General features: G+C 46.1%; 1 protein-coding gene across 1 annotated transcript in view; it reads left to right on the forward strand.

Annotated features, from left to right (window-relative positions):
* LOC134395911 (gamma-aminobutyric acid type B receptor subunit 1-like) overlaps positions 1-13478 on the forward strand; it is a 46007-nt gene that overhangs the window by 12151 nt on the left and 20378 nt on the right. Inside the window, 5 exon segments of the mRNA XM_063122152.1 lie at positions 6899-6964; positions 8187-8378; positions 9880-10122; positions 12399-12462; positions 13299-13376. Coding sequence (XP_062978222.1) covers positions 6899-6964; positions 8187-8378; positions 9880-10122; positions 12399-12462; positions 13299-13376 — 643 coding nt within the window.

Genomic DNA, 13478 nt, shown 5'->3' on the forward strand with positions numbered 1-13478 from the left:
ACAGTTGTTATTTTTTACTAGACAGGGTTTTTTTCAGAGTGAGGTCTGAGATGCAGCCGAGGTCAGAAGGCACGAGATTAAATCAAGTAAAAAATGCAGTCCAAAAGCAGAGTCAGGTAGAAGTCCAGCGGTCAATACCCTAGAGACTCAAACACATCACCAGATCAGGGAGGATGCAGAGACAAAAGCTGAATTCAGACATTATTTCCAGCAGCTCATAAGTTACAAGTGAGAGAGCTGATATAGCGGGAACCACAAGAGCCCCATGCAGGGCTCAGTTGCATCACATTAGAGGCTTGTCAGATGTCCCCCTCATGAGGAGATCCCAGATCGGTCCTCTTCACTAAGCAAGCAAGCACTTCTTTGCCTGGCCACCATCCTACTGTAGAACTTAAGGCACGGCATTTGCGGGGGACTAGGTGATGACCCAGCATCCCCCTCTGCCTCAGAAGCTAATCTCTGCCTCTCCAGGAAGCATATCCAAAGGCATCACCCCTGAGGGACCTGGACTGTCTTGAGTAGTGCCAGAGTCTTCTCAGAGGCTAACTTGCTTTGCAGGTTCTGGCACCTCTGCTGAAGATAACTCCAGTGGCAGCATGGCACCTGGGACCAGGACAAGCACTATTGCTTGTATGGAATTTGTGGGGTGCTGCATATATACGAATGACATCTGCTGAAAATCCCTTTTCTATGCAAGTGTTAAAGAAGCAGGAGCCCTGTCCTCCTTTTCTTATGGTCACCCTACACCGGGTGAAATTCTCTCTTCATCACAACAGTTAAAGCTGCAGGAGCCCTGCTCTCTTTGTTTTTGGTCACTTCAGCTAAAGAGAGCAGGGCTCTTTCAGCTTTAACTGTTGTGATGAAGAGGGAATTTCACCAGGTGCTGCATGCATACAAATGACAACTGCTAAAATTCCCTTTTCTATACAACTGTTAAAGATACAGGAGCCCTGTCCTCCTTTCCATAGGACCACTCTAGACTTGGGTGTTCCTTGGAGAGTCTTAATGATGTTGTTATTAGTATGTGCATCACTTTCCCCTGAAATAAACAATCTTGAAGAGAGTGATACACACAAATACAGAAATCCATAATTAATATAACAGAAAAAGCAACATCAGTATAAACCATAGGCAGCACATCAGTTGAAATAAACATCAGCACCATCAAAGTATAATCTAAAAACAAATTCTATAAAAGGTGTTCATCCACAATACACAAAATCTTCAATTCCACCCAGTCACAGCCTAGAATGAACATCACAGTTGGGCCATTACTAATGGCTAGGAAAATAAGAAATTGCATTTTACTCCCATAACACAATTTCCTTTTTTCTTCTTCTTCTTCTTCTTCTTCTTCTTCTTCTTCTTCTTCTTCTTCTTCTTTTCTTTCTTTTTTTTTTTTGGAATACAAAACCCGGCTGCCTGCATGAGACGCTAATGGAAAACACTTGCCTGGTGCTGAAAAGATGACGGTGGGCTCATCTACATCAAGCAGGATATTCCACTATGAAAGTGGTATATAAAAGACAGGAGCCACAGTACTGCTTTACAGCAATACTGAAGTGCACTGAGAATCGTTGGGGCCCATGACACATACCATATACCGCTTTCATAGTGCTACATCCTCCTTGGTGTAGATCTGTCATGGGCCCTAACAGTTGTCAGTGCACTTCACTACCACTACAAAGCAATTGTTTGGCTCCTGCCTTTTATATATCGCTTTCATACCACTTTCATAGTGGAATATCCTGCTTGGTGTCGATGACACCAGTGACATCTGAGCCATCGCCTTACCCTGGCACTCCAGGGGTTACTTGAAAAACTGAAGGGTGTCTAGTTACACCTGCTTTACTATCAGGAATTAATCCCCCCTAAAACAGAAAGCATAGCTGCCTCCACTTACTGGGTTAAAGAGCAGCGGAGCTCACGCACAATGCCAGAGGGGGAGTTGCTTTGGTTGTGAGATCTAACTGGGATACTGACTGAAACTCTGCCAGCTTCCAATCTCTAACCACTCAAGCTCCCTGGAGGGTCAGCGTATGCTTTCTGAGTAACTTGGTTGCGAGGGGCCGGGCGAGATCTGGGGTGAGATAAGTTTAATTAGAATCCGCAGATCAGAACACACAGGTTTATTTAAGCAATTAACATACACGAAGAACGCAGAATTGCATTGAAGGAGATAAAAAGGACAAAGTGGCTCTAGTTTTAGCCGATACCATAGGCAGGGGGATGAAAGCCTACTCGGCTACAGAAGATACATAGCGAGTCAAAGCGTCAAAGTCTCTGTCTGCCGCCTTGGCAGAAGATGCAAGAAGAAATCCAGAGGTTGTTGCTTCTGCTGACTTCAGACTCCTAATAATGCATATTCATAGGAAACGTGGCTGCGAAACTGATGCGAGGGCATAAGCTGATGTACGGAGATAAAGGGAAAGTGGGGCGGGGGCGGGCTGAGATGGTAGAAAAAACACCACCCTCACCCTCACCCCACCCCGTCCACAGTATGCAGCACGGCAAGTCTAGGCTTGTCTGAACCAATAGACGCTCAGTGCCTGGCGTTGAAACAAGGGACAATTCCCACATATGCGAAGACTAGTCAGGTCCACAAATGGTGGCTCTATGCAGCCTTGTCCCATAGAAATGGGGACAAGATGGCTCATTCATTTACATCCTTATAGGTGACATACCACTTTTACCATTCCAGCACTGCAACAGCTGGCCCTTGGAGTTCAGAGTTTAGCCCCCCGAGACTGGGGATGTGTCAGTGACATTTTGCGAGACATTCTCTGTTTCTCTGAGCCGTTGAGGCAATTCTATATATGGTGTATCTGTATCCATCTTGGACAACTGTCCACATATGTGTCAAGCACCCCCCACCCCGGCCCGTGAGTTATTTGCATGAAGGGGACATAGAAGGAGCAGCAGGGCTGCACCTCTGGCCCCATCTCTGATACCGTCTCACTCTCCTGGCCTGCTTCACGCCATCCAAGCATTGAACATGGACGTCTGCATAGGGGAAGCCAATCTTTTTAGGCGTCCCTGCAGTCAGGAACCTCCGTCGTGCAGGGTTCCTAACTGGTATAGGCTTCCCCTACGCAGATGTCCACGTGCAACACTTGGGTGTTGGGGGTGGGCCGGTGGGCCAGGGAACCACATGGTCTTGAAGCGGTGCTAGCAGAATTGCCCTACACGCAGAGTGGGTGGGGCAGTGGGGCCAGTTGGCATGGGCCAATGATTTTGAGGGGACCTACTCCGAGTCCCCCTGGGCAAAGTTGCTTGATTTTTCTGTTGTTGATGATGAATTTGCCCAAAAAAAAGCACGTAAAGCATTTCTGAATGTGAAGAAGTGATGTCTTATATACAGCTTGAATAAAAGTGCTTGCCATTACCTTTTTTTAAATCGTCCTAGATCATATGTATTTAGAACTGATTAAAAAATACTTAATGAGCAGTTTGAAATGGGGCCTACATTTCCCATTTGGCCTGGGCCTATTACCAGCTTTGCCCGGCCCTGCCTACACGTGTCTTATACGTGGTGTTGCATGGGCAGCTCAAGGCTTTAGGGGCTTTGTGTGGGGGCTGTGGGAGATTTGTCCCTGGGGCCCAGTTTATATGTCGCCATCTGACAGTGCAACCCTAGCACATTTGCTTGAAAATAAGCTCCAATTCAGAGTGCTGATTTCAACTTGTAAAGCTCTGAACAGTCTGGGCCCAGGTTCTTTGGAAGGCCATCTACACCCATATGGTTTGAGACTGGCATCAGAGGCCTTGTTCACTGACCCGCCTATGAGATCTATTTGTTGGGCAGGGCCTTCTCTGTCGTGGTCTCTAATCTGTGGAACTCCCTCCCAAGGGATGTACAGCTGGCCCCTTCACTCATGTTGTTCAAGGAGGCTTTGAAGACCTGTTTGTGCCAAGTGGTTTATAACTGATGCGATTTTATTATCCATGCCGCTGATTCATTTCCTTTGCTGCTGGCGGAGTCGTACTTTAAAGTTTTGTTTATCTTTGGGTTTTTGGAATTTTAAAGTCTTCATACGATGTATCATTGTGATTTCACGTCCACTGCCATTCGGGGGCTTTCTCCAGGAAGGTAGCCTATAAATATGTAAGATGAACAAACAAATAATTCAGTGGGTCTTACGTCCAAGTAAGTGTGCATAGAATTGCCTGCTTAAGGAGGGATCAGCTGTGATCCATTGCCCTACATCCCAGTGGCCTCTGCTAACCCCTGTGAAAGGGAGCCAGGCTCCATCCCTGTCTGCAGCCAGTCTCCGAGCAAAAGCCGATGGAGAAGCTGGTTTTCAGCGCTTGCTTGGTCTGACTTGCCCTGTGCTCCCAGCCAGGATAGATCCGCAGGTGCTGCCCCCATGCACCCGCTTCAGGCCTCACCGTCTGCTGAGAAAAGGAGGCACCCGCTGAAATTCCGCGCCTGGCTGGTTCTGGTGGCAGCTGCCGTCCCCTGAACTGACAGATGGCTAGACCCACCCCCCATCCTCCTGACAGCTTCTGCTCTGGGCAGAACCGATGCCACCACAATGAACAAGTCAGATACTGCAGCAACACTTCGCCTTTTTTAAAAAAAACCCCACTAAGCAGGCCACAGCTGCGATAAGTGTCCAGCAGCAGCACTCCAAGGGAGAGCCGCCGCGTTCATTCCTGCGGATGAAAATAAGAGCTCCATGCGGGGACGCCGTTTGGGTGGTGCAAACCTTGCCTCTCACTGCAGGCACTGCGCCATCGGCTCCCCACTGACCGGGACCCTAAGGGGATCAGCCATAGCAGCCGGCATTTTCTGTGTTAATAATCTCAACGTCAGATAACCAGGCTCGGTATGGTTTATTAATCATTAATGGAACAGCATTACAGATTCCTCGGCGCTCGCTCTGCAAGAAAAAAACAAGAAGCAGCGTGCGTCTCTCCCCAAGTGCCTCGTCTCCTTCAGGCATGCAGAATCCATAGCTGGGCTCTTCTGACCACAATGTCTGCCAATCTAATTAGCCGCAGGTTCAGAACAAACAAAAGCAAGGATTTCTTTAGCCCCGCGTATAATTTCCTTAGCAATTCTCTAGCATCGTACTGTATATGGTGACTGACACCAATAGCTTAGTTGGCTTTTCAGGAGGCTCAGTCAAATTCAAATTAGTCACGATCGCTAAGTGGAATTTCCATAATCGGAGGCAGGACACCTCGGTCTGACTGGGACAAACAACAGGGAATGGCCATCACATTCATGCTCTGCTTGTGAACTTCCAGAGGTGTCTGACTTGCCTCTTTTGAAAATGTGATTCTGGTCCAGATTGACCCTTTGTCCAATCCAACAAGGCAATTCTTGCATCCTCCCAAACCCAGTGCCCTCCAAATGGGTTGGACTAGAACTGTATGTTTCCGAGCCCAATTCAAGGTGCTGGTTTTGGCCTATAAAGCCTTACACGGCTTGGGACCACAATACCTGACGGAACGCCTCTCCCGACGTGAATATACCCGGTCACTACGTTCAACATCTAAGGTCCTCCTCCGGGTGCCCTCCGAGAGAGGCTCGGAGTGCGGCAACGAGGGATAGGGCCTTTTCAGTAGTGGCCCCCAGACTGTGGAATGATCTCCCTGATGAGGCTCGCCTGGCACCAACGCTGCTATCTTTCCGGCGCCAGGTTAAGACTCTCCTCTTTATTCAGGCATGTGGCGGCACATCCTAATTACCCACATGTTTAGTTTTTAATCGGTTTTTAATGCTTTATGTGTGTATGTTCTGTGTTTTAGAGTTTTAAATTTTGTATACTTGTTTTTACCTCAATTTTAGAATTTCTGTAAACCGCCCAGAGAGCCCTGGCTATGGGAGCGGTATATAAGTGAAATAAATAAATAAATAAATAAATAAATTAACTCCCATCACCCTGAGCTAGCATTGTCATTGATCCAGCAAAGTCTTGTAGGCTTCCCCAATCTGGTGCCATTGGCCGTGCTGGTTGGGAATGATAGGAGTTGTAGTCCAACCCATCTGGAGAGCACCAGGCTGCATGGTTTTGTTTTAGCAATCTCTGAGAAACCCTTTTGGCAATTATCTTCCCACTGGTTAGGTCATTGTATCGCTGGGGTGTCAAGGAATCAATATATTAGCCGGTGTTTATGTTTATCAGTGTATGGATCAACATAATGGAAGAGAGAAGCAAAGAATTCCGGGAGTCACATTAAGTATAGCCTGTTCTCCCTAGAAACACATTTCTGTTTACACATTCAGGCCAATAGAAAGCAGTAAACATGATGTCCATGGAAGTGTTTTGTATCCATGTATGCATTTAGATCCATTCCAGGTTTATAATATGCAGGTGAAACACCCCTGCCCACCACCAGAATGTATGGAAATACATTGATTGTAGCACGGCTTACGTGTAAGGAACCTGAGTATAAGCACGCTCAACCATGCATGCTCGTAGCATACCCAAGGAAACATCTCTTACATTTTTGTGTAGATGGGTAGTGATTTGAGTTGTGCATCTGGGTTTATGGGATGGCTGCTCGTTGCTGTATCATTTAATCTAAGACTGTGGAGTGTGTACATTTGGGAATGTGTGGGAGAGAAACGATGCAGGGATTCATGCCCATGCACTTTTCTGGGGGTTGGGAATGAGAGCATTGGCCTGTTTTCACTGTATGTGGTACAGAAATGAGTTTGGTTAAGCAGGTCTCTGGTCTCTATATGCTGGTAACGATATGCATATGGGATTTTAAGGGGGAAGGGCAGGCTATACATTTAAAGAATGAATGTATAGGTGTGCATTTCATGAACATGTGTCTGTGCGCTTGGTAAACTACATGCTCCCATGTCTGTGATTGATATCTGATTGTACCTGTCTCTGGGGGAATGTCTTCCAGTCATCTGATCCCATTTCCTTCCCTACAGCGCCAGGACGCTCGCATCATCGTTGGCCTCTTTTATGAGACTGAGGCCCGGAAGGTCTTCTGTGAGGTGGGTGCGCAGAGCTGGGGTTTCCTCCGGGAGTGCGTGAGACTGCAGGGAGGGGCCCCCTTAACCCTCATTCCATTTGTGGCCCTAGAGGTCATAGCAGGCATGATGTTGCTGTTAGATTGGCTTCCAGATTGCTGTTGCTGGCCTGTCCTTCTTTAGGGTTGCTGTGCACACCTAGCTCAGTTGTCCTCTAGCACTTAGCATGTGATGGGGGGGGGTAGTCCTCCCCCACCCATCCCACCCACAGCAGAGTGGTAGCCCATTTCCCAGTGGTGTGATCTCACGCTGCTAGGATCTATGTGTGTGTGAATGAAACGACCATGTGGTTGGGCCAATAGCGCAGTCTGTTCCTACTGGATTATGCTCCCCCTAGGGTGGCAGTCAAATTAGAAAGAGCCGTGATTGATCCTGTCCACATGGTTATTTAATGAACATTAATTCAGCAGTAGTCTCAGGATAATGAAATGGCCTCTGCACTGTGTTGTGTTTGTGGAAAAGGTGTGTGTGTGTGCGCTATGTTAGAACAGGTGAACAGTGGACAGAGGCTGATTGTATGAACAGAGGCGATGGCGTTATTGAGAAGGAAGCGGGGAGAGGTAGCCAGGGAACAGGGATAGTTGATAAGGTGTGGACAGGGAAAGTCGGATAGATGGGTGCGTTTGCATAAAAGAGTGTATAGATGGAAGGCTGTGCACAGTGTACAAGGAGGTCCTTCTGTGGGATACAGGAAGAGAAGAGAGATAACAGATTTCTCATTTAAAGTCAGAGTGGGAGGCAAAAGCTCACAGAAGGAGCAAGTGTATAATTAGTGTGGCATGGAAGAAGTTAAGAACCGAGGTCCTAACTATGACTTGTATGCAAATATGGGTAACAAAAACCTGCAGATATGTGAAAAACAGGTTTAGGAAGGGGCAATTTGGAACAGAGGAGCAGTGGGGGCTGGGAGGTTCCAAAAACATCACTAAAGTGAATGGAAGTTTGGTGATTTGTATAGCTAGAGCGCAGTATATATCCACCGGGGTCTGAGAGGAGCAGCAGACTAGAATATGCTAAGGTACATGTGGGATGGGAGACTGGATATGGAGTAGAAGGATCTGTAGCTGAATAGAGGATGAGCCTAAAAACAGAGAGGCAGACATACCAGCTGTGTGCCTGGCCTTGAGTGACTTGCCCTACTTGTTGGTTAATCTTCTTTTTTCCTCTTTTGTGGCACTGGGGACAGGTATACAAGGAGCGCTTGTTTGGGAAGAAGTATGTCTGGTTCCTGATTGGCTGGTACGCCGACAATTGGTTCCGCATCAAGGATGCAAACATTAACTGCACGGAGGAGGAGATGAGGGAGGCAGTGGAGGGGCACATCACCACCGAAATTGTCATGCTGAATCCAGAGAACACCCGCAGCATCTCCAATATGGTGAGGAAGAGCCACAAAAGGCAAGGGACTTAGGGACGCTGGATAGAGAGCTTGTCAGGACTTGCAAACCTGTCTGGAAGTCATACTCTCTGGTTTGGAAACCTTCACCCTACTTGCTTGGCGGTAAAGGAAATGCACTCTGTTTGGGCACTGGTGCAATTTCCCTAGGGCAAAAGGTGCTACTTGCATGGGCATTTTTGAAGCCATTTTCACTTAATATTTGCACCAGCTGCACTGGCTACCCAGTTGCCTCCCAGCCCAATTCAAGTTTTTGTTTTTAACCTTGAGTGCCTTGCATAGCGTCCTGGAAGCCTCATACCTCTCTGTTTGAACCCAGGCCTTATTGCCCGTGCCATCTTTGCAGCAAGTTTGGTCTGTGACGGCCAGGAATTGCTCTATTACAGTAATTACATTCATGTGGATCCAAGTGAAGTCATACTTAGAGTAGACCCAGATGAAATAAGTGGGACTTGAGTTGCTCATGATTGATTTCAGTAAGTCTACTCAAAGTATGACTACGTCTAGATCCAACACACACACCTTGTCTTACGTACGGAACCCCCTTCCTAAAGAGTAGAAGACAGCTACCTCTCTGACAGCATTTTAAGAAGGGTATAAAAGGCACATTTTCAGTCAGGCTTCAGATTGACTATTTATTTATGAATTTATTCAGCTTCCTTCAAAAGGGGGTTTCAGGGCAGTATATACAAAAATCAAACATTCAGTACAATAAAAGAAGCAAAAAGTATTTCAATCTGCTAAAATTGAAATTTAAAACTTCTGGGCAAATGAAAAAGTTTTAACCGAGTACCCAAAAGAGTACAAAGTTGGTGCCAGGCATACCTCCTGTGGGAAGGTATTCCAGATATTAGGAACATCAGAAGAGCCCTGCTGGATCAGAGCAAGAGCCCATCTAGTCCAGCACGCTGTCGACCAGGGACCCACAGTCAGGGCACGGGTGCAACAGCATCCTCCCAACTTAACAATCCAAATACTGACAATGTTGTTTTCTCTGGCTCTTTTTATGCAGTTGTTGATATTACACTAATGCTGCATTTTTGACTTTTAAGTAGTATTTTTGTTGTGATATAAACTACTTTGAACCTCTTAGGAAAATGGTATATAAATATTTTAATTAACAAAAATTCAGGCATATTAAAAATAAAGACCACAAAAAGTCAACAACAGACCTTACTTCTGGAGGATTTTTTTTTGCTTCAGATCTTTTTCCCTTTTTAAAAATTTAAACTTTGTTCCTATGCATTCACTTATATATAACTGAGTACAACAAATCTTTGAGATCATCCTATTCTCAGAATTTGATAGTACGGTTTCCATGTCCTGTTGTTTGTCTAAAAATTTTACTGTTGCTCCTTTGAAAATACAGAAAAATAAAATCCTAATTTGAAAACACTGATAAAGAGGAATACTTTCTCTTATCAGGCTTACTGATCAGTTCTGCATAAGAATGGAATTCTACTTTTTCTTTTCCCTACTCCAGACGTCACAAGAGTTCATTGATAAGCTGACAAGGCGAGTGGAAAAAACCCCAGAAGAGACAGGGGGCTTCCAGGAGGCCCCACTGGCCTATGACGCCATCTGGGCGCTGGCTCTGGCACTCAATAAGACCTCCGCTGAGCTGGTGAAGAAAGGGCTGCGACTCGAAGACTTCAATTACAACAACCGGACCATCACGGATGAGATCTACCGGGCGCTCAACTCCTCGGCCTTTGAGGGAGTCTCGGTGAGGGGCCCTGAGCCTTATCTCCTGAGCATATTCTGTGGTTTATGCCATGACCCCACCGTCTAGCTGCAGACAGGCCTGTTAATATTCTGAGCCAAAAAGCCTACTTCTGCAACTCGTGTAATTGTACAAAATATGGTTCCTTGGCCTCACATGGGTGTATTTGCATTCTTGTTTCAAACCTAGTATTTTGATTTTTGCAGACTATGGGTGTGTGTAGTGGTGGTGGTGGGCTTTCAAGAAGCATCACTGTTGAGGCAGAAAAAGAGAGGTGGGTGAACAAATATGGTGGGTAAACAACCTTCAAATACTTGAAATGTTGTCACACAGAGGAGGGTCAGGATCTCTTCTTGATCATCCCAGAATGCAGGACACGGAATAATGGGCTCAAATAACAGGAAGCCAGATTCCAGCTGGACATCAGGAAAAACTTCCTGACTGTTAGAGCAGTACAACAATGGAATCAGTGACCTAGGGAGGTCATGGGCTCTCCCACACTAGAGGCCTTCAAGAGGCAGCTGGACAAGCATCTGTCAGGGATGCTTTAGGGTATTCCTGCATTGAGCAGGGGGTTGGACTTGTAGGCCCCTCCCAACTCTACTATTCTATGATTCTATCAGGACAGGATATATAGGAAGGAAAGGATTATGGGAGACCATAGGTGAGTGCAGGGACTGAGCCCAGCCCCTCTGCACATGTGCCCCAAGAAGACCTGGGAACTGATTCTGAGTGAGAAGGGCAGGGGGAAGTGGAAGGAGTTCCTGCACGGAGCAGGAGGTTGGATTCGACGGCCTTGTAGGCCCCTTCCAACTCTACTATTCTACGTTTCTATGAGTCATTGAGGTGTCAAGGTTACCTGTGCAGGGTGGGGTGAGAATATTGGTGCCAGAGATGGTGATACTGAACTGCAGTCTAATGAGTTGGATGGTAGCCTGGCTGGACCGTCCCCTGAGCCTGTGGGGATGGAGGCTCCGAAGGAAAAGGAGGAAGGTTGGTTTGGGAATAAGAGGCCCCAGAGTCAGATGTCACATGAAAAGGGAGGAGCAACACAGGGTCATGAGGTGCTGTAAGAGAACTTGCAGTGAGCCAGGTGCCCCCGTAGAAAGGCACACTTTGAGGGCGGGGCTTGGTAGGCTGCTCAGTCTGAGAGGTGGGGGCTGTAAGAGCCAGCAGCAGTGTAGTGGCAACAAGTGGCAACAGGCATGCATGGTGTTTTAACCCAGATAGTCTATTATGCAAAGCCTGCTAGAAAAGCTGGTTAGCAATTGCTGCATAAGGCTACTGACTGTATGTAGCCTGAAGCAAGAGCTGTTCGTTTGAATTTTGCATAATAAAAGCAATTGTCTGGAAACAGGGCTTGATAGCTTGACTACAAATGAAGCAAGGGGCCAATGAGAGATAAATATCCGAAGCAGGGCACAAGAATTGTACTAGTCCTGCCTATGGCCACAGAATCTTTTGGCTGAAATAGCTTGCACATTTTTAGATGTGTCTTCATAATAATGATGGCTAGAACCTTGAATGACTCCCCCCCCCCACCATAGAATCGTAGAATTGTTGAGTTGGAAGGGACCACAAGGATCTTCTAGTCCAACCTTCTGCAGTGTGCAGAAAAACCAATTAAACCATCCATGAGAGATGGCTGTTTAATGAAAGCGGAGGTTTTCAGGGACCTAACTTCTACCCCAGAACCGAGACTCAGGATCAAAATATTGCATGAGTGGAATTATGGAATGTGGTATGAACAAGCTGAGCACAGCTTTCCAACTCTGGATCTTGGCACTGTAAAGCCAATGAGCCAGTGTGGTGTAGTGGTTAGAGTGTTGGGCTAGGATGCGGGAGATCCGGGTTCTAGCCTCCCACTCAGCTATGCAGCTCAGTGTGTGACTTTGGGTTGGGCACTGACTCTCAGCCTCCCATAGCTAACAGGGTTGTTCTGAGGATAAAATGGAGAGGAGGAGGAGGACCACGTGAGCCTCCTTGGGTTCCTTGCAAGAGGAAAAAGGGCAGGATATAAATGTACTAATAAGTTATATTTCACACATGCTTTCCAGAAACTCCTTCCCAGAAGAGATAAACAGCTGTTCTTCTGTTGGAATCCGCTGCTCTTTCACAAAAAGCACCGCAGGGAGACAGTGGAGGATCCAGACCTTACTGTTATTATTATTATTATTATTATTATTATTATTTATTTATATAGCACCATCAATGTACTGCTCCCCTGTATGGCTGAATCTTGGGGACACCGTCTTAATGCACTTCCCTTCTCTCACCAGGGACATGTGGTCTTTGATGCCAGTGGCTCTCGGATGGCCTGGACTCTCATCGAGCAGCTTCAGGGTGAGCAAGAGTCATCATTGTGCTGGATCCGTGTCAGCTTGAGTGGAGCTATTTCCTCTTTTGGCACTTTTCTGCAAGGCAGCTATTCTCCGTAGCGTATTGTGGTTTGGATTGTGGACAACGATCTGTAGGGCTCTAATTGGATGGATAACTGGTATTTGATGCTTTGAAACTATGGCACACAATACCCACCCTGTACCGTGCATAATTTATTTATTGATTTATTGCGCTTCTATACCGCCCAATAGCTGAAGCTCTCTGGGCGGTTTACAAAATTAAAACCATTCAAAGTATAAAACAGTATAAAACCATTATATAAAATACAATATAAAAGCACAACCAAGATAAAAACAGCAGCGATGCAAAAATACAAATTTAAAACAGCAAAGTTAAAATTCATTTATAGACTGTTAAAATACTGTTATAGACTGTTAAAATACGACATCCTTCCGAGGTCGGTAAAATGAGTACCCAACTAGTTGGGGGAAAGGTAACCGCGACTGAGGAAGGCCATGGCAAACCACCCCGCTACAAAGTCTGCCAAGAAAATGTCAGCAAAAGCAGGCGTTCCTCTAGAGTCAGCAATGACTCAAGTGTTTGCACGAGAGGTTCCTTTCCTTTTTCCTAAAATACTGGGAGAATAAAAAGGCATAATATTTTTCCTGACCACCACCCTTCAAATTACCCATTGCCTCAGCTTAGAACTATTTTGTTATTGAATTGAATTTAGCAATACTTAAATAGCTTGAAAAATCAGTCCTTCAGTTGTTCGTTTCCTCTTGCCACGCAACCCACTGCTTGAATCCACTCTCTGAAATGCCTCCCTCTGCCAACAGATGGCATCTATAAGAAGATCGGGTATTATGACAGCACCAAAGATAACCTCTCCTGGTACAACAATGAAAAATGGATCGGTAAGAGACGGAGAGATCTCCTTTTTGGGGTGCGCCGATGAGAATCAGTTCTCCGTGGGGATTGAAATAATTTTGAGAGCTTGAGGATGTATAGGTAATAGA

Source organism: Elgaria multicarinata, chromosome 3, assembly GCF_023053635.1.
Source record: "Elgaria multicarinata webbii isolate HBS135686 ecotype San Diego chromosome 3, rElgMul1.1.pri, whole genome shotgun sequence".
In the NCBI taxonomy this organism is placed as follows: Eukaryota; Metazoa; Chordata; class Lepidosauria; order Squamata; family Anguidae; genus Elgaria; species Elgaria multicarinata.